Here is a 26,917-nt window from a genome sequence, read left to right as displayed (position 1 = left end):
GACTTTTGTTGGATAAATTTTCAAAACCAACATCTTTCCACATTTAATCCCCAAAAAAATCTATTTTGAAGTTATTTGCAAAAACCGATCTGGTTTCAGCATTGGCGCTGAAACCAGGTCGGTTTTTGAGAAAAAGAGTCCGAAAATTCACGGGAATTAAACTCCCGTGATGTTTAGCAAAGCTGCTAAACTTCACGGGAGTTCGGAAGTTTTTTTTCAAAAACAAACCAGGTCGGTTTTTGAAAATATTGTTGAAAGTGGTCTCCTTTTGAGATTAAACATGTAAAGAGGTTGGTTTTGAAAATTTGTCCTCACTTTGTTGTTTCTTTGTGCAGTTAATTTTCCTCATTGGTGTTTATTCGTAGAAAAAGAAGTTGATACTCGTATTCTCAATTTCAACCGCAGACTGCTGTTAGAAGTGGGATGGAGTGGGGTTTATCATAATAATCTGGAGTGTAGATAAAAATCCCCATTTCCTAGACTAGCTTTAAAGAGAATTAGGGTTCTCTGCGCTCTGCAGCTACCCGCAATAAAACTCCCTCGTTTACATCCGCCGCTAGCAAGCAAGCAAGCAAAACCGTGCCCCAAATCGACACCAATACGGTGGTGATCGGAGACGCGGCCGTCGCCAACATCATACAGAAGTCGGTGGAGATTGGGTCGGACTGTGAAGCATGAGCTTGGGAGGCCCAAGAAAGCTCTTCCTCGTGCGGTGGTAAGTGCTGGATCTGTCGATAGATCAAATTTCTATGATTGATTCGGTGTTTTTTTTTTTTTAAATAGATCAGCAACAGATGCCTTTTTCTATTTTCGATCTGTAAAAGACGATGGGTTTTCTTTCCCCACCAATTTGATACGCAGGCAGCGAAGGGAATGATCAGAGGAGAGCGCGTGGTTTTTCCTCTGCCTCCAAAAGAAGATTCGTCAATTTTAGTAAAAGAGCCTTTTTAAGTCAGATCCCGCCGTCGAGAAATCGAGGGAGACTATCAAGAGGCTAGATGGAGTCGCAACGGCTGTGGGAAGTTTCGGCGCCGCGATGAAAGAGGGCAAGCAACCGCGCCAACAGCGTCAAACTCGGGGTTTAACCGAGAGGAAGGCGGTCGGACGGCACAAAGAGAGGGAGGAGGTGCTGCGATGGTTGAAAGATGAGGATGAGAGCGGTAGTAATGTCTCTCTCTTCTTCTCCGTCGTGGGGCCGTGGAGGAGTGGGGAAAACCACCTTAGCTCAACTCGTGTACAATGATGAGAACTTCGCTAATTCTTTTAATCGCAAAATCTGGGCGTGTATCTCCACTCGCTTTGATGTCAAGAAGACCATGACAGGCGTGACAGAATACGCTGCAGAAAGTGGACCCGGAGTTGGGGGACTTGGCGCTCTGCAGGAAGCTCTTAAGAAGATGGTATCGTCTGTGGGATATTTATCCTTGTCTTGGACGATGCATGGAATGACGACAATCGTTCTGATCGGGATAAATTACTTGCTCCTCTGAGGAGCGGGCATAAAGGAAGCAAAACCTTGTTAACTACTAGAACGGAGAGGGTTGCAGAAACGGCTGCATCGGCTTCCGGAGGATCAACAAAGGAACCAATGAAATTAAAACCCTTAGATGATGACAGCTTCCTGTCACTTTTCAACCAATATGCATTTGCTGGTGAAAATTCATATGCTTATAGAAAATTGGAATCCATTGGCGAGCAAGTAGCAAGAAGGCTTGGGGGCTTTGCCGTTTGTCACAAAGACTATTGGAGCTCTGTTGAATTCTAAATTGGACGATAGTCATTGGACCCGAATCTTGAAATCAAGCTACCATCATTTACCAGTGCACCTAAGATCTTGTTTTGCCTATTTGAGCATCTTTCCTCAAGATTATATGTTTATCAAAGATGATCTAGTCTTCATGTGGACGGCTCTCGGCTTCATTCAACAATCTCCCCAATATCCAAGGGAGACACCGAGGATATAGGAAGGCGTTACTTTGATGATTTACTGAAGCTATCATGTCTCGAGCAAATATTACTACACAGATCACTACACCATGCATGCTCTTTTGCATGATCTGGCACGTAAAGTGTCTCATGATGAATGCTTTAGATTTGTCAAAGATAAGAAAATTGATCAGATCCCAAATACAGTACGCCATTTGTACTTCAAAATTGATAAACTTAGCCTTCTTAAAGATGTGGACAAATGGAAGAATCTACGCACCCTTGTGTTAATCTTCAGAGGATATGTTAATGAGCATGCTAAGGCTTTTGAAGAAGTGTTTAAATCACTGAAAAGCATTCGGGTGTTGTGCCTAACTATTGACGGCATGAAAGTATTGCCAAATGCAATTGGTAACTTGAGGCATCTCAGGTACTTGTCAATTCATCATGATATTCCTCGGTTGCCTGGTTCATTCTGCAAGCTTTACCAGCTGCAGGTTCTGGCTAGTGAAAAATTTTCTACTGAGTCTGTTCTTGGCTTGAATGACCTCATTTGTTTGAGACACATGATCACAAGTTATGTTTATTATGAAAAAAATCGAAGGGATTGGAACACTGACTTCATTTCAATGGTTGTCATTCCCTGCTAATGCATGAAAAATTAGCAAAATGAAGGACCTGACAGAGCTCCATGTAACTGATGATCAGTGGCCTTATGAATGATAAACCTTGCGAGGAAGTTAGTATGATTGAGTTGCATGGAAAAAAAAAACCTCATCAAGTTACAGTTGGTTTGGTCTTTGGTCTGATCATGGTGATGTGGCGGATGAGTACGAACTGGTTCTTGATTGCCTACAGCCACCCGATGGCCAAGGTGCCAGGTCTCCATGTTAGATGGAACCAGAATTATTAAAAATCTATGAAATGAGGTCTCCTGAGGGTCTATTGTTGTGACTCGAGTATCTGGTTCACTTTTTATTAAGTTAAGGCCTGACATATCTTTAGATATCTCGTCTAATCTCTTATTTAGTTTATTAATCATGTCACCAATCTCATGGTAGAAATGGATGGCAAGAGAATAAATGAGGGAAGCTACAACATACCATTGATGAATCAGATGATGTAGACGGTAGCTAGATGGCCAACCGTCTACATCATCTGATTCATCAACGGTATGTTGTAGCTTCCATCATTTATTCTCTTGCTTTATTAGCATCCATTTCTGCCATGAGATCGGTGATATAACTAATAAATTAAATAAGAGATCGGACGAGATATCTAAGGATATGTCAGTCCTTAACTTAGTGAAAAGCGAACCAGATACTCGAGTCACAACAATGGACCCTCAGGAGACCTCATCAATCCAGATCCTTTCTTTTTCGCATTGTGGTGAATTGGACAGTCTCTTTCCTACATTATTAATGCAAGGTGGCCTAACTTGTCTTTAAATATTGAGTTGCATGGTTGTAACAACATAATGTCCTTTCCCTCTGAAGAGGCCTGTGGAGTCTGTGGACGATTAACTTCACTGAGTCGGCTGACGCTGATAAAGTGTGGAGAGTTGACATCCGTTGAGGGTTTAAAGGCTCTTCCCCACCTCCATGTGCTTACTATTTATGACCGTCCCAAACTTGTGCAAGCAGTTGCAGCAGCAACCTCGACGTCAATCAAGTGGAAGGAGGAGGAGTTCACATTAACCGTTGACAAACTTGATATCGATGACCTTTTGCTGCTGCACATAGAGCCGAGCCATTGAGAAAACTCACATATCTTAGACAGGTGCATATAACAGATTGTAGTCATCTCGAGGGTGCTCACACAGAGTCATGGTTGCTGCAGAACACGGCTTCACTTCAATGTCTCTATCTGAATAATATTGCAAAGAGCTTGCCTTGTAGCCTCCAAAATCTCTCTTCCCTCAAGTACTTAGAACTTACTGAAGCTTATGAGCTTCAGTCATTAGCTCAACTGCCTTCGTCTCTGCCAAAGCTGAAGATTTGGAACTGCAACGGGACACTGAAGGAGCAGTACCGGGAGAAAGAAGGTGCCTATTGGCCCAACATCCAACACATCCGTTTCGTTAGGATAAGTTGATAGGTACAATCTCTCCTCTCCCAATCTTGCCATATTATAAACTGAAATTGATTCTTGATGCATTTGTCTTCTGTTGTTGTTTCTTTTCTGTTGTTTAAGTTGCGTATAATCAATGATCCACTTTAGTCATGGAATTTTTATTAGCATTCATGATCTTGCCGAATTATTTTGAAAGTTTTGTTGCTTTATCTTGATCATCGGCAACTCTTTTCATCCATGAATTGTTTCATATATTTTTCAGTTCTCTCTCTTTTTTACTTTTCTTTCCTGTTTACTTTGAACTATCTTTTAAGGTTAATGAAGATTGCTTTTAACTAAAGACAATGTTTTCGATTTTCTATCACATCCTTCTCTTAATTCCATATTCACCTTTTATTTCTTGATATGGTCTCTTAGTTTCAGTAATTATCCAAAGTAAATAGCAAAAATAATCACTAAACTAAGTTTGGGCTCTACAAAGAATCATTTTCCATGAACAAAAAAGTTGTTAAAAATATGTTTAAAGGTGAGAAAGATTGGGTGCTTTTACTCTCTGACATTTAATATGGGGAATGCTTGAACTCTCTGACAAAGTTCTTAGTTTCATATGTTACAAATTTATTTCCCCACCCAAATTCTGACTTCTGATTGTATGTTCATCTGTATTCTAATGTTCAAAATTTCAGTAACATATGGGTGGAGTGGGTTTTGTCGATTCCTTTGTTTAAACTGCAAACTGTAACTCCATCAACTCTTCAGTAACTCCTAAAGAAACTGACTGATGATTGAATGTACCAAATAATTTGTCGTAGTTTAAGAGTAAGCTAAAGTATCTATTCTCGATTTAAATGATCAATGTGATCTGACCTTTATAATAATTCACCATACAATATTGACTCCTATAGCATTACATAATACTCTTTTGGGATATGTATCCAGTGCATTACATAATACTCTTTTGGGATATGTATCCAGTGCAAATTTTCTCTGTATACTTATGTGGATGGGGCACTCACATGATTTGGAATTGCAGAATGTTGATGCACCTAACGCGTAACCACCATGGAAGGCTTGACATTCGACATATTTAACATTTTTCTTATCTTGAGCTTGATGATGCCCAAATGTCCCAATATCTATTTTAGTTGCTCAAGAGAGAGAATTAAAATATTTTATTTCACGGTGGGAGATTAATACATTTCTATTTTGTAGTGTCATTTCTGGCAAAGCTATTGATGGGTTCAACTGCAGATAAGCAAGACGCAGGGCAATGATCCTTTTCTGTTTCAAACAGTATAATGCAATCGTGAGAGTAATTAAATCATGGAGCTCTTTCTTGGTCAGTGAATTGTTATTAGTTCCTTGTTGCTAAACTTATTTGCTTAGAAAAAGAGATTATATATCTACGGGTGAACCAGGGTTGATTTGTCCCTTTAATCCATGGTGTTGATTGGTGTGGCACTAACACTACGCATCCAAGCCATCAGCTGTGATCTGCCCATGTTGATGATCTTGGTCGTAGTGGCTCGATATTTGATGCATAGCAGCCAACACTTTGGAGATACATCACATTGCGTACACATACATGCACACATTCACAGTGAATTGGTGGATAACTATAATTCCTTGGCTACTGTGATACTTATATGTACAAAAAAACCCCTGCCAAAAAAAAAAGAAGAAGAAAAGAAGTTTTCTGCGCATCTCACTGATGAGATTAGACTTTTGGTAGCTCCTCTTATCCATCTCCCAGATTTTCCTTTAACCAACTGACATTTCCTAATAACCCTCAACAATCTGATACATGGATAACTACTCCCACAAAATCTCTGGGATATTCTCTTGGTTGATGTTGTCCAATTTGGTTCATTGTTATCTGAAAGAGTTCTGGGTTTAAATGTCATTTACAAACATTTTGCGGGTTATCCCAAAATGCGCCAAATTTCTAGGGGGCTTTTGTGAAATTTACCCAAGATAATCCATATCCGCAATATACCTAAATCATAGGTGGACAGATTGGATATACTACATGTCAGCATCACGCCAACTAAGGTATTGAAGTGGTACAATAGCCTGATTTACCCAAATATTTTTCATGTAATGCATATTTATTTAGCCCATTTCTTCATTTTTGCTGACTTGGTGCCTGCCCTGAATGAAGGATGCTTTGATGCTCTCTATTGACCGGAAAGGATTGGATATCCTCAGCAAAGTTGCTCAACAAGCAGTGACGGCCTTAGCACGATGTGGAAGGAGTTCAGGTTCAATTTTGAAAACGAGGCAAGTGATCTTTAAGCTTTCTATTCAGAGTGTTAAAAGCTACAGTGGGCTTGGCTGAAGAAGTAGACAGTTTCACTACAAAGTTTTCTTTTGACAGTCATCTTTAGTGGGGGTTGATGTTGCAAAGAGATTGAAGGCTATCTGAACATTTGCTTGATAAGTTTGTATCAGTGATCCTTTAATGCAACAATATGTTTGTTTTACTGGAGAGAGTTGTGTACAAGATTTTTATCTCTAGAAAGTAGATTTTGTCTTCTGTTGTTATAACATTGCATTTTGAGCTTTCATGCCATCATTGCCCATCATTTTCACCACAATTATGTTAAAATTCATTAATCCTCTCATAAATAAGTCATGTTAGCTGCCTCTCTTTTCCAAACCAATTATATCCCTCCCAAATTTATGCTTATGGCACGAATAACACACTACTCGCTTGCTTCCCAAATCTCTAGTTTTTTTTTTCTATCACCAAAATACAAACCACATCTCTTTCCCCTTCTTTAATTTTTACTTGTAATGCACAATTTTACTGAAGAACCGATTATTTTAAAATGATAAATCTTACCACAAGAAAAGATTAGCATGTGGAAAAATATTACGCGAACCCTCCCCCTTTTATTCTCTCTTTCCCAAATCCTAGTTCTTTTCTAAACCATTAACAAACCAGCCGAACATTTCTCATGAATTCTTAAGCGTTGCACGTATAACAAACTACTCATATAATAAGCAAAACACAAATGAGAAAACATTTCCACCTGCTCGCCAAATCTCTACGCCTTTTCCTCTGATGATCAAAATACTAACCATGTGTCCTTTCCCTTCATTCAACTACTATTTGCGCTTGTACAATTTTAACGGAAGAATCAACTGTACATTTCAAAATCATAACTTCGCTTGTTTGCAGAAATCATTCCCAAATCAGAAAACATTCGACATACACAAATTACTACTGAAATACAACATTAAAACTACGCAACATATCAAGCACGTGAACTGAAGCACCTGCAGTATAAGAGCTTCACGTCGTTATCTGCTCCCAACCAAAGTGAAGCGAGTAACAGAGCAAATAAAAGGCAACAAAGTATTTATGGAATATAACATTACTATATTAGCTAACCAAAAGGTATCAAATGATAGTCATAACATCCTCCCAAGCCACAAAAAAATTGGGGCCTCCTACTAGAAGCCAGACCAAATTGTTCAACCAAAACAGCACGTAAAAAGACTTGAGAGGAACCACATCAAAGAGAACTATCAGAAACTGAGCAGCAGCTGGCTTAATCGACCTCCTCGATCTTGGGCCCAGCGCCGCTCCCACCAGCGGGAGCAGGACCATCCGCGTCCATCCCAGCCCCCATGTCAGCGCCAGCTCCCTGGTACATCTTGGCGATAATGGGGTTGCAGATACCCTCAAGCTCCTTCATCTTGTCCTCGAACTCGTCGGCCTCCGCCAGCTGGTTCGCGTCGAGCCAGTTGATGGCCTCGTCGATCGAATCCTCAATCCTCTTCTTGTCATCAGCGGCCAACTTGGAGGCAATCTTCTCGTCCTTGACCGTGTTCCTCATGTTGTAGGCGTAGTTCTCCAGTGCATTCTTCGCCTCGACCTTCTTCTTGTGCTCCTCGTCCTCCGACTTGTACTTCTCTGCCTCCTGCACCATCTTCTCAATCTCCTCCTTGCTCAGCCTGCCCTTGTCGTTGGTGATGGTGATCTTGTTCTTCTGTCCGGTGGTCTTGTCCTCAGCCGAGACGTTGAGGATACCATTGGCATCAATGTCAAAGCACACTGTGATCTGAGGGACTCCACGAGGTGCGGGAGGGATGCCAGATAGCTCAAACTTGCCGAGCAAGTTGTTGTCTTTTGTCCTCGCCCTCTCTCCCTCGTAGACCTGGATCAAGACTCCGGGCTGGTTGTCCGAGTACGTGGAGAACACTTGCTCCTTCTTCGTCGGAATGGTTGTGTTTCTTGGGATCAACACGGTCATCACTCCTCCAGCGGTCTCCAAACCTTGAGACAAAGGAGTAACATCCAAAAGCAACAAATCTTGGACCTTCTCGTTACCTTCGCCACTCAAGATGGCGGCTTGGACGGCGGCACCATAGGCAACGGCTTCATCAGGGTTGATGCTCTTGCAGAGCTCCTTGCCATTGAAGAAGTCCTGCAGCAGCTGTTGAACCTTGGGGATTCTAGTAGACCCACCGACGAGGACGACATCGTGGATGGTGCTCTTGTCCATCTTGGCATCCCTCAAGCATTTTTCGACCGGCTCCATGCACTTTCTGAAGAGATCCATGTTGAGCTCCTCAAACCTGGCCCTTGTGATTGTCGAGTAGAAATCTATACCCTCGTAGAGAGAATCAATCTCGATTGTGGTTTGGGCGGTGGAGGAGAGGGTCCTCTTCGCCCTCTCACAAGCTGTCCTCAACCTCCTGAGAGCTCTGGGGTTGCCCGTGATATCCTTCTTGTTCTTCCTCTTGAACTCCTGAACAAAGTGGTTTACCATTCTGTTGTCGAAGTCTTCTCCTCCGAGATGGGTGTCTCCAGCAGTAGCCTTGACCTCGAAGATTCCCTCTTCGATGGTGAGAAGAGAGACATCAAAGGTACCACCGCCGAGGTCAAAGATGAGTACATTCTTCTCACCGACACTGGTTGCCTTCTTGTCAAGACCATAGGCAATGGCAGCAGCGGTCGGCTCATTGATAATCCTCATGACGTTTAGTCCTGCAATGACACCGGCGTCCTTGGTGGCTTGGCGTTGAGAGTCGTTGAAGTAAGCAGGAACTGTTACCACAGCGTTCTTAATAGTCGAACCAAGGTAAGCCTCGGCGATTTCCCTCATCTTAATCAAAACCATTGAAGAAATCTCCTCAGCAGCAAACTGCTTCTCCTCTCCCTTGTACTGAACAACAATCATGGGCTTGTCACCAGGGCCAGGAATGACCTTGAAGGGCCACAACTTGGCATCGCTCTGGACAGAGGCATCACTGAAACGCCTCCCGATCAAACGCTTTGCATCTGAGAAAGAGATCAACTTAAACATATTAGAATATTTGAACACTTTCGAAAAGGGATAGAACATTCAATGCAAGGAGATCTTCCAATATAGAACATACAATGCAAGGATAGTAACAGTTAGATAAAATAGCAGTTCTAAGGAATAAAAGCCATAAATTAGAACCCAAAAGATACAAACAAATGGTGAGATCTTCCAATATAGATTTTCCAGTTTCAATAAGTTCGACTTACATTTATAAACCCAAAAAAAATGTAGACTAATTGATACTTAGAAACATCAAAAATAGACCAGAAGAGTATTAAAGAATAATCGCTGGACATGACCGGTTCCAAGCCCTACCGAACTACTTTACATATAGAGCTCTAAACACCGAGGAAGTTGGTCAGATATTGGCTAGTTTGGTATTTATTCCTCCAGCTACTTGATCAAATTTGATTAGAGAGAACATTTAAGAGAAATCAAAGAATTTTCATAGTCTGAATGCTAAATGAATCAAATGTAATGCACTCACATACTCTGATTCATACTTTTAATCAATTGTCAAATATTGTTTAAAGTTTAATCCCTTACAGTTTATAATCATATGCATGATATTATGTCTTGATCACTTTTATTTTTTTAAGAAATAAAATACTTGTTAATCAAATAGTTTAATCATATATATAAAATATAGACTACGAAATCAAATAGTTATATTTTAACGTTGGGCAATATTCACCAAATCGTAGGAAACTTTTGTCCAAATTCGGATTTGATCAAATTTAAAGAATAAAACTTGAATTAGGATTCTAATTATAAACTTTAAACAAACAAAATGAAAGGCACAATATTATTTTCTATTCAGTTCAATTCCACTCCTATTAGATGCACTTAAATGTGTATAATTTAACGTATCAGATTAAATTCTAAAGCTTGGAAGAAAATAAAATTAGACGGTGAAAATTCGTATTAAAACAAATGTCAAATCATTAAATAGAATACAAGCAAAATAATAAAAATAAAATAAAATAAGAAGAACGTCTTATATTAACAAAAAAATTAACAATTGCCGGGAGGGCGTAGATCTGAATTGATAGAAATTGGTTCAGGTTTGAAATAATCATCTATTTGAGCAAGTTTAATAATAAATACAAATCAAATCGGCATATTATCCAAAACTAAAGCATATTAACCACAACTACTAATCCCGTATCTAATTCAGCAGTAACAGAATAATAATGGAATTTTTAAAAAGACAGATCCAAGCCCAACACACAAACTCCTAATTCGTCCACAGATCTAACCAAGTAACGTCCAGATCTACAAAAACCAAGCTTTTCTAGATCTAAAACAACAGATCCAAGCAGGTCCGGTCAGAGATCGAGAGACTCACCGAACACAGTGTTGATCGGGTTCATGGCGACCTGATTCTTGGCCGCATCTCCGATCAGCCTCTCGGAGTCGGTGAACGCCACGTAGGACGGCGTCGTTCTGTTCCCCTGATCGTTGGCGATGATCTCCACCCGATCGTGCTGCCATACTCCGACGCACGAGTAAGTGGTGCCGAGGTCGATGCCTATGGCCGGACCCTCGCCCTTTCCCGCCATCTGAAAAATCTAGCCTAATCGAAGTAAACTGGGGCAAAAACGCGACGAGATTTTGAGGTTTTGTGGTGTTGAAACCCTAGAAAGAGATTTTAGTGGAGGAGGAAGGGGGGAGGGCGGGGAGGTTATATAAGCTTTCGACGGGCGGGTTCTAGAAATTTCCAATGGATCTGGGCCGTCGGATCAGATAACTGGTTTGGACGGGCCGTTGGATTTCCTGGGGAGCGGGGTCTTCTCGGTTTCTAGACGGTTCGGTGGCGCGTAAAGGACCGCGTGGTCAAAATTGTGGGAGGTCGGCAGATGTTATTGGACCAGGATCATGGAAGGTGAGCCGATGGCAATTCGGTGGAGTTTGACTCAGTTTGTTCATTGTGGTAGTGGGCTGAGATTGGTCCACAAAGCCAGGTAATTGGGCCTTAAGTTGATGGGCTTTTGTCTCTAATAAGGCACCTGATGTTCTAATTTACATTTCTCTGTTTGTTCAGGCGCTGTTTGGTTCACTATTTTTCTTTTTCTTTTTCCTTTTGAAAAAAAATGGAACAAACATTACACTAGATGCCAAAATAAGATTCCTATTCTGTTGTTTATTTGAAATAAAATTTAATAAATGATTTTTATAAAGTGGGAAAAACAAATCGTTTCCGAGGAAACTCTCGTGTTTTGTTTGTCAACTTGAGCAACAAATATTTTCTCTTGTCGTATTAATGTATTGTCCAATACCCGCGAATCTGAAGCAGACTCTTCCCAATCAGCTAGAACATATGTGAATTTCAAGTCAAAGGTGCAAGCGGCAAGCACATTTTGAGTTGGAAATTCTTTTCGGCCTCGATACCTTCTTGTATCTTCTTTTGCCACTTTCACTTGAAAATGAGATCCATCAATTGCGCCAATACAATTCTATAATAGATTAACAAAGTGATTAGCAACTTGACTATTATTATCATGATGTAATATTTATTACAAAAAAATTATATTTTACCTTGAAATAGGGCCAGAATCTATGATTTGTCTGTAGTGGAGCTTCGAAGCCATCTGGTTGTTTAATAAATTGATCCTCAAGAGATCGTAATGCCTCTAATACTTTGTGAAAGTGGCGGCTAACAGTCTCACCCGAACGCATAAAATAGAACTTCACTGTTCGATTCTTCTAGTTATGAGAAAGAATTTGAAGGAACTTAGCAACTTGTTCCTCTACAGAACTGTGTCTATTATCATAAAGATGTCTCGTCTCCCTAAGTAAATGACACAGTCTAGCAAAATCATTAACTCCCATGCGTAGTTGTTTACGATAATCTCTATCACTTTGTTGAGTAAGTCGCTCCATAAGTAAGTTCCTATGTTCATCTTTTTGAGCTAAGATTATCACTTTGTTGAGTAAGTCGCTCCATAAGTAAGTTCCTATGTTCATCTTTTTGAGCTAAGATTGATCTATCTATATACTCCACTTCATCTTTTTGAGCTAAGATTGATCTATCTATATACTCCACTTGGTAGATATTAGTTGTCATAATAGCACATGCATATGTTGCACATGTAGCCACAATCCCCGCTGAATATTTTATCTTTTCCCTTTGTATAGCCCATTCATCATATTTTTTTTTTGTCTACAAATTCAAACACTTTCTATAGTAAGCATGTCACAATCATAACCAACCCTCAAGAGAGAGAAACTTTGGATTTCATGAAAATAACGTGGTGTTTGTCTCTCTCTCTCACCAAATAATCTTGATACCTAGGTACAAACTTTAACTACCGGTGCACGCGAGAAATAAAAGTTAATACAAAGAGTCACAATCCATTAAAATATCAAACTATGATATGCTATAATCTTGAACTTGTATTATATCCAAATTCAGAATGGCCATCACTGACAAAGAATTAAGAATCTAAAGCGCAAATGTCTTGGGGCCATACCTTGTTCTCTTCGTTGATACAAGTAAACAAACAGTGAATCAGTATACAATTTTTCACTTGCCTAAGACCCTTGTAGTACATCCAAATTCAGCTTGTATCCAACTAATTGACTAAGTGCTAAACACTTCGTACACAGATACAATATTAATCATCAGGACAATGGTTAGCCAAGAATTTTTCTGATGGACAAATTTTCAAAACCAACCCATTTGAGTTTTTATTTGCAAAAAACGACCCGTTTCTAGGATATTTGCAAAAACCGACCTAGTTTCAGCGTCAGCGCTGAAACCAGGTCGGTTTTTGAAAAAAAAATTCTGAAACTTCACGGGAGTTGAACTCCCGTGAAGTTTAGCAGCTTTTAATTAATCTCCTAAACTTCACGGGAGTTCAACTCCCGTGAAGTTTCTTAGTTCAAAAAAAAAAAAATAAATAAATTGTGAAACTTCACGGGAGTTGAACTCCCGTGAAGTTTAGCAGCTTAATTAAAAGCTGCTAAACTTTACGGGAGTTCAACTCCCGTGAAGTTTCAGAATTTTTTTTCTTCAAAAACCGACATGGTTTCAGTGCTGAGGCTGAAACCAGGTCGATTTTTGCAAATTTGTTTGAATGAGGTTGTTTTTTGACAATAAATTCCTAAACGGGTTGGTTTTGAAAATTTGTCTTTTTTCTGATACAAAACAACTACCTTTCATTTAGGCAGATACAAGCGTACTTGTCAAGTAACGAGGAAGACACTTTTACAAATTGATTTAAATAATAAAGAAAAAGAAAAACTCCATCTTTTTGCATTCGATCAGCAAATATGTGTTGCACTGGAGGTAACAAATCCATAAATACACATTCTCATGTTATTAGAGAATGTATAGGCAATATCTTTTCATCCTCTGTACATGGACTTAGTACCAGACCCCATCTTTTTGCAGTGACGCAAACTAGATTGTCATAAATCAAGCCTTGGGGTTGCAGATGAGTTAAATTATGTAATTAATGATATATTACAGATTCTTAAGAAAAGAAAAACTCCAGTGACTTATCTCTGTAAATTAAACAATATATAGCATAAATAAAGGTGAATTAAAACTAGGCTAAATATAGTAACCCCCTGCTTAATCCAACCCAAATTAAACTTCAAAACCCAACAAAAATATGAGCAGAATTTACCTCGGATGAATTTGGATTCATGTTGACAGAGAGATCCAAGAGAAACATGCGGTTGAAATCTGGAGCGGATCGAAAAAGATCAAAGCTATCACCAAAGACAAGCCTAATTCGAGTAAACCAAACAAAAACATCAATTCAGACAATTAATTGTACTGTGTTATTGTAAATAAATCAAAATAACAATCCAGACAATGAATCGAAGCTTACCCTCGGATCTTCCCCCGTATTACGCGATCGGCGATGAACGATCCATAGAAGAGCGAGGGAATGTTCGTGATCTCAAGCTGACGAGAGCTCGATTGGAGAAACCCTGGTTTGGTTGGCGTCGATCTAGGGTTTGACCGAGAGAGAGAGAGAGAGAGAGAGAGAGAGAGAGAGGGAGAGAGAGGAGCCGAAAGAGAAAGAAGATGGACTCGAGCTTTGGAGGCGACGAGGAGAGATCGGGGTCGCGTCGGGCGAGCGTTTCCGTCGCTCTCCCTCGTTTTCACCAGGCAGCGGAGAGAAAGGGGGAAAGAAAATATAGATATTGGTTTTTCTACAGTGAAATTTATTTTCTTTTTCTTTTTTGTTTTCTTTCAAAACAAACAGTAAAAACTCACTTTCTCTTCTATTTTACTTTTTTTTTTCTCTCATTTTCTCTCAAACCAAACATAGCCTATTCTTTTAACACCTCATATAATGTCAAAAGACAGAAGAAAACATAAAAATTACGCAATTATTTCTGAGCTAAAGCCTCTGAATTGCCATCATCATATCATCCTGACCCCGCCCGATGACGGTTCGGGTCAACCCCCCAACCTCTTTCGGACTCGAATCCAAACGGCCACCAAAGGCCGGCCTCCTTCCAATAATTCGGACTCGAGTCCGAATTCTTCCCGCGCGCCCATAAATCAATCTCCAGCCGCCCACCACAATCGAACGGTCCCCAAACGAACACGTCAACCCCCCACAAACCCTAAAAATCTCCCTATATGATATCTCCTAGCTCCAGCGTCCTCCTTCCTTTCGAAACCCCAGCGGACTCTCTCGCCTCTCTCCGCTCCTCTTCTTCTCCTCAAAGTCTCGATCCAGATCCAAGCAATGGCGGGAAAAGGCGAGGGTCCAGCTATAGGTATTGATCTCGGCACCACTTACTCCTGCGTCGGAGTATGGCAACACGATCGAGTGGAGATCATCGCCAACGATCAGGGGAACAGGACGACGCCGTCGTACGTAGGGTTCACCGATTCCGAGAGGTTGATCGGCGACGCGGCCAAGAATCAGGTCGCCATGAACCCGATCAACACTGTTTTCGGTGAGTTTTCTCAGATCCGATGAGCTTATCGATGTCTAAGTTGTTGAAAGCTGCAGTTTTAGCTTCTTATGTGTTGGATCTGAGATTTTATTTGTAGATCTGCAGTAGTAATGAGTAATTCGACTTGATTGCCTAGAGATCTAGTCTTTTTAGACTAGATAGTTGAGTTTAGGCCGCCATGAACCCGGTTAACACTGTTTTCGGTGTTTGCCCCCCATATTTGTTTGGTTTGTCCATGTTTTCGCGGTAAAGGCGGTAACTTTAGCTCCTGATGTGTTGGGCAATTGATTCAAGTTTAGATCTCAAGTAAACTTGCGCTTGATTTAAGAACTGACGAGTTTATAGCTTTTAATATTGATAGATCATGTGTTCATCTATTGAGTTCTTCATATGAGTGTAGATGTGTGGCTTGAGTGTTCGGAAGAGTTTAGTCAACTGAGTTTGGACGTATAGCATAAAAATGTGTGGAGTTAAAAGCTACTGACTTGTAGATCCATGATTATTCTATAGATTTCTTTGAGGATTAAGGTAGTGGTGTGGGAATCTGTGGGGTTACGTTTGGTACAGTTCTGTTAAATCTTACTCTGCGATGGATCTTCGATTGTGTTGTGAGTTGGAAGTATTTGTGCTAGTATTTTCTACAGAAACTTATTGGTTTGATTTTAATTAACTGCTAATATTATTTAGTATGATCAATCATATTTATTATTTGTTATTTTATAACTGATAAAAACTTAATATTGGGCAGTAATATGTATTTTCAAAGATTTTTGATAATTATTGTGATAACAATTAGAAATGTGTAATAAATATAAAATGGAGTAGATCTTTGATCAAATATGTAGTTGCTTTATCGTGTCACATCTGACGAAGTCTTTGTAGTTTTATCTTATTGAGACTTGTCTTATTTTTTATTTTTAGCTTTTGTTTGGAGATCAAGCTTTGATTGCTGCATTCCTTTGTCATATGATATACTTGGTATATATCTACAGTGCATATGATTCTCTAAACTAATTTACGCTATTCTTACTTTGAGAGCAAGGGTCATGATTTATATATCAATTTATGTCTCTGTTCTAGATGTTATTTTGGGTGTATAACTTGCAACTTGTAAAAAGATTATTGTATTATTTCTTGATAATTTTCAGATTACTGATAATTCTAGTTGAATTAGGAAGAGAGTTAGTCTAGCATTTATGTACATGCATAAGGTTAGAAATTATTATATATTTTAGTAGTTCAATAATGGTATCATTTGTAATTTTTTTAAAAAACTCAAATCAAATACACGCTGATGCATACCCTAATTGAAGCTGTGAAATTAATGTTATGGTCTTGTGTCTTTATCCAGTTCTTTTGACTGTCCTTGTATCCAATACAGTTTATGTGCATATTATTGATTATTGATAAAATTATTTTTGCACATATTCTTTGGGTGTTATACATATAATTGTTATGGTATCTCTAGTAATTGTTTTAATACCTCATGCGATGTGAAAAACCTTTGCGAAGAGGTACGATCTAATTAGATTTCATAAACTTGTACTTAACTATAACTAGTGCGCGAGTGGCTTTATTAAACAAGCTATCGTACGTGACACCAACATAATAGATGCGGTGGTGGATTTGAACCACTGGGATGTGGATTTCTCGTGTGTATTTTATGAGCACATAGAGACGTGTATTATCAGATTGTAAAGAAGTTTAAATACTTGAATCACTTCCAAGACTTCTGGTCAAAACTTTCTGAATAGAAAAACCTTCAACCGAATTCACCTGAGATAAGGATGTAATAAAAGAGAGGATTCTTGTAAGACTTTAGATTCTTGGCCTAACTAATAAGTTTTCTTTTCTACACAATGGTTGCACATGCATTTCCTATTTTAAGAAATAGGACATCGTCATATTTGCTTTCTTTTCATTGGGGCTATTCTCAGAAAGAGACAAGTGACTAGTCAAGGAGGCTTTCATATCAAATTATTAATTTCATATTCCTACAAATATAAACCTTATTTGCCTTGCACTTAATTATTCAAAAGTGATATTAGTGAGATAGATTGGGTTCCTTGTCTAGAGCCTATTATTAGTCAAATTAATTCTCTCGATTAATATCAATCAGTAATTTTGATTTAATTGTCAACTACTTATCCAACTAAATGTTCATAAAAGCTCTATCATAATACGAGGATAATGTTTAGAAACATTGTCCAACATTCAAATCCTTCTAGATTGTCATGCAGTTAAAGTCTCCTTGGCTAGTCACTTGTTAATTTGTAGGAATATTCTCACATTGGAAAGAAAGCAAACATGAGAACTTTCTTATTACCATAAATATGGAAGGCATGTGTAGTATGGAAGAAGAGAAGACGAGTAAGCAGTACTTGGATCCATAAGTAGGTTTTGAGGAAATTCAAATTTTAAGTCGATTCTGTCTCTTATATTGCACCCTCGTTGTGATGGATGGATTCAGTGGAGGAATTTTCTCTAGAGCAAGCTTTGAGTTGATCTTGATATTATGGTTGGAGGTTTAGAATCGATTCAAGTATTCTAAACTCTTATATATTTGCAGAAAATAATACATGGATACGTTCATCCATTACAAAGAGCTTGTATGAGGGGATCATATTTCTCATCTTCTGAGTCCATTTTGAGTTCGTGTATAATCTAGAAACTTCACCCCTTACTAATTTCTGTTCTTCAGTGCGTGTTAGACTGAAGCAGGTCATATATTGTTTATTCCCTGCTTACACACAAATTATAATTAAACTTGTCAAACTTAAACACAAATGTATATTGTATAGTTTATCTCTTTTTGGTAGTTCTTATACCTTGTCCAGCTTTTAGATCTGTTTGTGAAACTAATAATATTCTATCAACCTGATATTGATCATTGCTGCTCTTATAGGCTCTCTCTGTTTTATTTTGTATCAAGTACTTGTTTTCTTTGTTACAGCTAGGCTAATAACATTATTGAAGTCTGAGCTTCCCTGCTCAAATATAGCACGTCAATCTTGAATAATTTATATGTTAATTATGCTTGATACTTTAGATATTTGGGTAAAGTTTGTATCTACGAACTCTGTGTGTGTTTTTTTTAATTGGGTTGTGTTGGGTAAGGTGAGGTTAATCATATTATAGTTTCAGGCAAAAAGGTTTTTCTTTGTATTATCTCAATGTCTACTTTATCAAGCTTTGTCTATATGTTATTCTTGGATCAAACTCTTTCTTACATCATTGTTTCTCGTCTATTTTCACTGATAAGTATTAATTTCGATACCTCTGTCTCAGATGCAAAGCGTTTGATCGGGAGGCGTTTCAGTGATGCCTCTGTTCAGAGCGATATCAAATTGTGGCCCTTCAAGGTCATTCCTGGCCCTGGTGACAAGCCCATGATTGTCGTTCAGTACAAGGGGGAGGAGAAGCAGTTTGCTGCTGAGGAGATTTCTTCAATGGTTTTGATTAAGATGAGGGAAATCGCTGAGGCTTACCTTGGTTTGACTATTAAGAACGCTGTGGTAACAGTTCCTGCTTACTTCAACGACTCTCAACGCCAAGCCACCAAGGACGCCGGTGTCATTGCAGGACTAAACGTCATGAGGATCATCAATGAGCCGACTGCTGCTGCCATTGCCTATGGTCTTGACAAGAAGGCAACCAGTGTCGGTGAGAAGAATGTACTCATCTTTGACCTCGGCGGTGGTACCTTTGATGTCTCTCTTCTCACCATCGAAGAGGGAATCTTCGAGGTCAAGGCTACTGCTGGAGACACCCATCTCGGAGGAGAAGACTTTGACAATAGAATGGTAAACCACTTTGTTCAGGAGTTCAAGAGGAAGAACAAGAAGGATATCACGGGCAACCCCAGAGCTCTCAGGAGGTTGAGGACAGCTTGTGAGAGGGCGAAGAGGACCCTCTCCTCCACCGCCCAAACCACAATCGAGATTGATTCTCTCTACGAGGGTATAGATTTCTACTCGACAATCACAAGGGCCAGGTTTGAGGAGCTCAACATGGATCTCTTCAGAAAGTGCATGGAGCCGGTCGAAAAATGCTTGAGGGATGCCAAGATGGACAAGAGCACTGTCCACGATGTCGTCCTCGTTGGTGGCTCTACTAGAATTCCCAAGGTTCAACAGCTGCTGCAGGACTTCTTCAATGGCAAGGAGCTCTGCAAGAGCATCAACCCTGATGAAGCTGTTGCCTATGGTGCTGCCGTCCAAGCCGCCATCTTGAGTGGTGAAGGTAACGAGAAGGTCCAAGATTTGTTGCTTTTGGATGTTACTCCTTTGTCTCTTGGTTTGGAAACCGCTGGTGGAGTGATGACTGTGTTGATTCCAAGAAACACAACTATTCCAACAAAGAAAGAGCAAGTTTTCTCGACTTACTCGGACAACCAACCTGGAGTACTGATCCAAGTTTATGAAGGAGAGAGGACGAGGACAAGAGATAACAACTTGCTCGGCAAGTTTGAGCTCTCGGGCATCCCTCCAGCTCCTCGGGGAGTCCCTCAGATTACTGTCTGCTTTGATATCGATGCCAATGGCATTCTAAATGTCTCAGCAGAGGACAAGACAACAGGACAAAAGAACAAGATCACCATCACAAACGACAAGGGGCGATTAAGCAAAGATGAAATTGAGAAAATGGTGCAAGAGGCGGAGAAGTACAAGTCCGAGGACGAGGAGCACAAGAAGAAGGTGGAGGCCAAGAATGCACTTGAGAACTACGCTTATAACATGAGGAACACAGTCAAGGATGAGAAGATCGCTTCCAAGTTGGCTGCGGACGATAAGAAGAGGATTGAGGATTCGATCGACGAGGCCATCAATTGGCTTGACGCGAATCAGTTGGGAGAGGCTGACGAGTTCGAGGACAAGATGAAGGAGCTCGAGGGAATCTGCAACCCCATTATCGCCAAGATGTATCAGGGAGCTGGTGCTGATATGGGGGCTGGTATGGATGAGGATGGTCCTGCTCCTGCTGGTGGCAGCGGTGCTGGGCCTAAGATCGAGGAGGTCGACTAAGTTTTCTCTAATTTGCTGGGTTCTACTGAAGTTATATCATGAACTTAAAATTTGGGATTGGTACATTTTGTTCTGGTTTTGGCCATCTTATATTGGTCATATATTTTGCTGTGGAAATGCTTTTGCATTCGGTACTTCAAATTTTATAAGCTCTTATTGTAGGTGAAACTTTTATTAGATTTTATGCTCTAAATAGCAAGTGAAACTTTTATCTAGCTTGTCTTCATTTCCATTAGGTTACTCTATCCTGTTTACTTCACCTTGTTTTTACGTGCTCCCCATATAATCTGCATTGTTTTGGGCTGTTTACGCCGGTATATTATTATGTGATGAAGTTTATAACTTGGGCAATTGGAGGCCGTTCGTCTCCGAAGCTCGTGAGTTGGGATTCTGACTTATTTGCATAATTTGCTAGAGATGAGGATTTTGCTTCTGTGATTTTTTTTTTGCTGATTTTGTAAATTCTAACCGTTTATGATTTACCCCAGTAAAGTTTCCGTCAAAGCTGATGCAAAATTTTGTGCAATGATATTCGTAGTGATAGGATTCTGTGTACGAGATCCATTTTTGAATTGAGAATTCGACAGTCAGTGTCCTTGTTCATCCTTGCACTAGAATACCTTTCTTCGAATTTACTCAGGTTTCCAGTTCAAACCAATGCATGCCTCCTTGACTGCAAAATGTAGGAATGTAATCTCGCGCATAACTAATGTGTGCTCTGTTGATGCACTGGATTTATCTGCTTGTCGATGACTATTATTAGACACCTGTTGGTTATTGTTTTGCATTTTGACTTTTGTCTACATCTACGAAATTGAATGGAAAAATAGAATTCATATGGGCGAACTCAATAATTTCGGAACGACGACTTGTCATTTTCTTCTTTCCTGTAACATTTTCTGTGTGGTGATATATTGGTGAGGTTCTTTGCATGTATGCTTCCATCATAATCCCATTCTAAGGTCTGGAAACAGACAAATAACTTGAGATTCTCCACTTCTTTATGGCGGAAAAGAAGTGTTAACTTTAGTTGCCATTTCAATCGTGAGATTATCAAACAAGGAAGTCAAATCCCTCTAGGCTTCTCTAATCCCCAATCATAGTTTCGTTGGGGGTTAACTCCGAACAGACCCCTTGTAGTATCACCCAATCGCGAATAAACTTCATATATTTCTATCGTGCGAATAGGCCTCTGGAGTGAATTTTCCCCCACTTAAAATCGTTAAAAAGATTTTGAGGAGATGGATAGCCCCCATATGGTTCTATTGGTGACCGCGGACCTCAAAAAAAAAAAAAAAAACATTTCCTACTTTTAACTAGTTGAAAAAGTTCACTAAGGTAACGTATTCCTTCTTGGATCAATAATATTAAAGGGGTCTGTTTATATAAATAGAACTACAAAGAGTCTTTTCGAGAGTAGGAGATAATATAGGAGGTCTATTCGCAATTAGCCGCTTTATCAAATATCCGGCACATGCAAACTATGGTGACGGTTCACCATCAATCAGCAAAGCCCAAAAGAGAAAACGTAGCGTATGCATCTCTTATCTCTGCTTTTTTTTCTGACGTAAGCCCTAAAACATATGAATTTGACGGGAGCCCACTAATCATATGCTCCAAAAAAATGAAAAGTACAGCTCTTCCAGAGCAATGAATCAAATTAAGCAATTGTGTGGTAAGCTGCGACTGCATGGAGGCGTAACTTAGAGTTGCATGCAGTAAAAACATTTTTTTTTTGATCGGATACAGTTGTTTGTTCCCCTAAAATGCTGGAACTACATTTGCACAAGGATGAGTTTGGTTTGGGGTAGTTGGAACCGTATGTTGTTTTAACTACGCCGATAATTCAGACAGGGGCGTCGAAACAATACTCAAATTTAAGAATGTTACAACACCATGAGTTTGAAATACGGCGTTATAGAAACATATTTGTTGTTTCAAGTCTGATTCAAATTATAACTCTAGCTGTAATGATTCATGAACCGCTAGAAAGCCGTCTATAAATTATAGTTTTTCTGAAAACGAAAGAAGAAACTGCGAGCTATAGTAGTTGCAGTAGTAACTACGCTCACATACAATTGCATTGCAATTATAATTGCAAGGAACAAACAAAGAAAGCGAACTGTGGCCCTCTTTTGTGCCCACATATTCCATGTGGGCAATTTGGCCCGAAAACCATAAGTTTGACTTGACTTATGAGAGAGGTCCTAGGTAAAGATTGAACTACTATCTTTAATGTGAACAATATATATTTTGGGGGTAAATTTTACAATACCTCCTTAAGTTTGCCCATGCTGAGATAAGTACCTTATATAAACTTTATAAATACTTAACCACGCAAAAGTACTGTCTGAACATGAAAATCAAATGTTAACTAAAATACCCCTACACTAGTAGAAATTCGTGTATTCTAGACGGAAGTCTAGAAAATTTTCTGTCTAGTTTGCTATTAAACTAGACGGAAAATTTCCGTCTAGAATATTCTGTTTAGGATAAAACATCATAGACGGAATTTTTTATTTAGAATAGTATCCTAGACGGTTCTTTTATTTTTAATATTTTTTTAAAAATGGTCAGGTATTTTAGACGAAAATTTCTGTCTAGGATACTTTGACTCATAAAAAAAATTAACCCATCAAAATTTCCCCCCAAAATTCTATTTTCACCGAAAAATTCGATCTCTCTCCCTCTCAGCTTCCCTCCATCTCTCTCGCTAAAACCAGCGCCGCCCTCCTCCTCTCGTCGTTATCATCATCGTTGTCGTCGTCAGAGCTCTCTCGCCGCCTCCTCCTCTCCCCTAAAAGCCCTAGTTCATCATCGTCGGAGCTCTCTTCCCTGATTCAAACTCCTCTTGTCGTCGTCATCGCCGACCGCTCGATTGGACATTGCTGTCGCCGCCGCTTGAAGCTCTATCGCTCCCTCATTCTCTTCCGTAAAAACCCTAACCCTAATCCCCTTTTCCCTCAAAAACCTAATCATCACTTTGGCCTTCTTCTCTCTGTATTCGATCTTTTTTCTGGTAAGTAAAGGATTTTATTGATGATAGGAAATATTAAATTCGTTCAAAATATTAAATTGCTTGAATATTTGGTTTCTTCGTCCACAATTCTTGTGCTACTAGGAAAAACACCTCCTGACTATTTAAAATATTATTATTTAAACCACCAAAATTCCCTCCTTTCTTCTCATTAATTTTTCTCAGATCACAGGTGCTATTCCCCTACCTATATAAAAGATTTTTAGGACGGGTTACTTTCATCTACGAAAATTGAGGCTCATGCCGTTTAAAGGGTTGTGGGGGAAAAAAATTACAAACATCATTATAGTAAATGATTGAAATGATTATAAGACTCCGTATAAATTAGTTATATCTACACGATCATGCTCAAACTTAGTCAGGAAGAGAAAAACATGGGATAAATAAAAAAGAAGGAAAAAGTGATTACTGCATAGGTAGTCTGCATCAATAATTAAATAATGAAGATGATATATTCGATCTCTGTGGTACTCATATAATCTGAATCAGTGTAAATTTCAAAATTTGAACATATTAGAGTAGAATATGAATCTGGTCTAACATTCAATTGTATCAGAGTCTTAAAGTTAGTAGTATCATACTTAAAGGGAGAAGAAATATTCTAGCTTCACGGAGGCTTTTTTTTATTGGTAAAAATTATAAAGTCTAAGAACTTTAGCTAAAAATTTGAAATTTGTAAAGAGAATATGTTCCTTTTGTCCCTGGAATTGTTCAGACCATTATTTTGATTGTTATGGTTGAAAGTAAAGCGGAACTTAGGATCTAGGGCAATGTGATCAGTGAACATTGTAGCCAATAAAAGTACGTTTGTGACATATTTGTAACATAAATTAAAGAAAATAATGTTGATAATCTTACTAATTTTAAGGAAGGGGCTTTCAATTTAGATTATACTGATTTCTTAATTAACCTGAAGGAGTTAAAGAGCTCAAAAATATCAGAAAACAATATAAACACATATCTTTCTTAGCTAAAGTTCTCAAGAGAGGGGTTGATCATTGTGTTTAGCTCTACCTCATGGTGCTCTTTTAATTACGTACTCTTATATATTCCCATATTTTTGGTCAAAAAGGAAAAGAGAATTATCATAAAGAAATGATAATTGTCAAAGAGCAAGGGTTGTTCGAGAAATTGTCAAAGAGCAGGGAATCGATAACCTTTTGCAGCAGGAGGCGGTTGATGTCGTCGAGGATTAATTTCTGAGTTGTGGTATATATACAGAATGTAGAGCTGTGAAACTCTCTTAGCTCTCTTTTCTTTTTTAGGTTTTTTGAAAACTCATGTACATGTATCATGATATTGGAGCTGGGTGTGACAATTTATACTATGCAATACTTGCATGGTATAAACTTTGATTAGCTAGGGACGAGATTTTATCAAAGCATCTACGATTTGATTTGTATAACAGGTGATGACAAAGGTCCTTTCCTAGTTCACAAGTATATATGAACTGCTTGATGTTTTCCTCCCCCATAATCACTGATTATCCTATGTAAAGTCTATCATTTTATTTGCAGTTATAATGAAATAAATTAATAGGGCATCTCGCCCTATTTTATCTTTTTTTTTAAAGTGATGGCTAGTTCTGAGCACAAGCTTATCAGAAGAGTGAAAATTCAATACATGAACATTACTATAGCTAACAACATTTTCAGCTATAGCATCCAAAAAATGGGCAAAAGAGTTCATATATCATCGATATGCATTTTCTACAAAACAAACAAGGGGTCTAGCCAATAATCTACCTATATCTGCGCAAAATCATTCTAAATCCTAACTACAAATAAACCTCAAATTATATCCTACTAATTTGTTAGTCATTTCATACTAAACCATTTTAACAAAAACTAGTTGCACTACTACTAACTGCTTATAACTCAAATTTCTAAACAAGAAACTTCCAGTGGCACAAGAGATAACATATTAATTAATGCTCTATATATAAACCATTAATATTATCCATAAATGTAAATCAAGAAATATCAACAAACAAGGAACTCTAGCTACAACACCTCAACTGTCACGGAGTCTTCCCTCAATTTTTGATACCTCCTCAATTGAATTATATCTCAAATTAACGCTATTAATTAGTTACTTAATTAACATCAAAGTACTGTATTCACAAAAAACTTGTACTACTCGAGCTCACTGATATATACCTCACAGGAAACATCATAAATTAACCTCCATGAACACCCAATTTTTCTATAACAATACTTAATATAACATAAAGAGTTAATTAAAACATAGTTAACACCAAACCCAAATAAAATCAAGAGACAAATGAAGATCCTTACTCTTCTCTCTTCATCTTCCATTCTCAAACCCTATCAAATAAAAGGATTTACAGCAAACTCCCTGTCGACGAAGAATTAAACCCCGACAAATTCATCATCCATCCACCACCACCACCACCACCTCCCGCCCGCCACCGGAGCCTACTTCTTTTTTTTTTGTTTTTTTTCCCGCACTTCACCGCCCAAAACTGCCCCGTTGATCCTCCATTATTCACCAGCTCATTGAAATCATACATCTGCCGGAGGCTGGTTAAGCCTCCACTGCTCCACGCCCATATCCCTCACCCCGGGAACCCCAGGCCCCATGTTCTGCCCAGGCGGCTGCCCCGCCAGCAGCCCTGGAGGCCAACGTAAATATGCTGGTGGGCCCCGCGCCGCCGACCGCGGCGGGCCCTGGTCAGCGGCGCGGCCGGGCGCAGGCGGTGGCCAAGTCCGGGCCTTGAATGCCGTGGCCCTTGCGCAGTCCGAGGTGGGGTTGGATTTGCTGTTGGCTGCGCTTCGTGTTGCGGCAGGGACTGCGCTTCCCGACCGGGACGCCTGCGTAGGCGAGCCGCGCGAGGTCCAGTAGCGGCGGCAGCCTTACTAGAAGTGGCGCGGCTGCAGATAAGGATAGTTGTTGAAGTAGCAGAACGTTGTGCTTGTTGGTCTGGACTCGCAGCGGGGGGGCATTTCAGGGCTTGCCTCGGGTTGCGGGATTTCGCAGGCGGCCCGCTGCGGCCATGGCTTTGGGACGGTAGAGGCGGAGCCCGCAGCCCGGCCGCCATCCTGCATGATGATCCATGGCACCAGTTTGCCGGCTGCGGCGGCGCCTGCTGGTTGTTCGTTGGTTGAAGATGGAGAGGAGAACTGGCTTATTTTGCTGTTGTTGCTGCTGTAAAAAATATTAGAGATATGTAAAGGGTACTTACTTAACTTGAGCGAAAACACAACATACTTATAAACTAACATACGCAGAAATTTACTACCCTAGAATTAGTATATTCAAGAGGAAAGATGGAATATTTGGTTAACTTTTTCCTCCCCTAATTCCCTTTTTATGATGATCGATGAAGTAAGCTAATTGATGATAAGGGAAGGGAATAAACTTACTTGGCTCCATGAAGTGGGGGGATCATCAAGATAGAGAGGAAGCGATGAAGGGAAAGCCATGGTTTGGTTCCTGCTCGGTTTCTTTAATTTGATTTGGTTAATTAATTGTTAAAGAGTGAGAGAAAGCCAGAGAGAGAGAGAGAGAGAGATATCTCTATCTCTTTCTCTAGAGACGCGCTTCTAGATCTTTGGATAAAGGTTGATGCTATTGGAGAGATGGTGGGG

At 39.5% G+C, this 26,917-nt stretch overlaps 3 protein-coding genes and 1 long non-coding RNA gene across 4 annotated transcripts; 2 read left to right on the top strand and 2 right to left on the bottom strand.

The window, feature by feature from the left end:
• LOC109843138 lies at positions 365–6,535 on the top strand. Its single transcript, XR_002247534.1, has 4 exons — positions 365–715; positions 862–4,023; positions 5,212–5,338; positions 6,161–6,535. It is a non-coding gene; the product is annotated as an uncharacterized LOC109843138 (long non-coding RNA).
• On the bottom strand, positions 7,347–10,982 carry LOC109843137 (heat shock cognate 70 kDa protein 2-like). Its single transcript, XM_020412071.1, has 2 exons — positions 10,666–10,982; positions 7,347–9,292 (listed from the first exon to the last, which is right to left on the bottom strand). The coding sequence occupies exons 1-2, from the start codon at positions 10,877–10,879 to the stop codon at positions 7,557–7,559; spliced, it is 1,950 nt and encodes a 649-aa protein (XP_020267660.1). The 5' UTR covers positions 10,880–10,982; the 3' UTR covers positions 7,347–7,556.
• On the top strand, positions 14,944–20,495 carry LOC109842659 (heat shock cognate 70 kDa protein 2). Its single transcript, XM_020411504.1, has 2 exons — positions 14,944–15,245; positions 18,534–20,495. The coding sequence occupies exons 1-2, from the start codon at positions 15,032–15,034 to the stop codon at positions 20,267–20,269; spliced, it is 1,950 nt and encodes a 649-aa protein (XP_020267093.1). The 5' UTR covers positions 14,944–15,031; the 3' UTR covers positions 20,270–20,495.
• Positions 25,832–26,909, bottom strand: LOC109841466 (dof zinc finger protein DOF2.4-like). Its single transcript, XM_020410435.1, is given in 3 exon segments — positions 25,832–26,368; positions 26,451–26,474; positions 26,693–26,909. Coding segments are annotated over 3 exon segments (621 nt in total). The 5' UTR covers positions 26,753–26,909.

Source organism: Asparagus officinalis, chromosome 5 (assembly GCF_001876935.1).
Source record: "Asparagus officinalis chromosome 5, Aspof.V1, whole genome shotgun sequence".
Lineage (NCBI taxonomy): Eukaryota > Viridiplantae > Streptophyta > Magnoliopsida > Asparagales > Asparagaceae > Asparagus > Asparagus officinalis.
The sequence above is the reverse complement of the archived record's forward strand: the minus strand, read 5'-3'. Positions and strand labels throughout refer to the sequence as shown.

Excerpts from the sequence above, each read along its gene's own strand:
- LOC109843137 (XM_020412071.1), bottom strand. The coding sequence starts at position 10,879 with ATGGCGGGAAAGGGCGAGGGTCCGGCCATAGGCATCGACCTCGGCACC. Across the intron at positions 9,293-10,665 it reads CCCGATCAACACTGTGTTCG|ATGCAAAGCGTTTGATCGGG; the intron begins GTGAGTCTCTCG and ends TCTCTTTCTCAG.
- LOC109842659 (XM_020411504.1), top strand. The coding sequence starts at position 15,032 with ATGGCGGGAAAAGGCGAGGGTCCAGCTATAGGTATTGATCTCGGCACC. Across the intron at positions 15,246-18,533 it reads CCCGATCAACACTGTTTTCG|ATGCAAAGCGTTTGATCGGG; the intron begins GTGAGTTTTCTC and ends CCTCTGTCTCAG.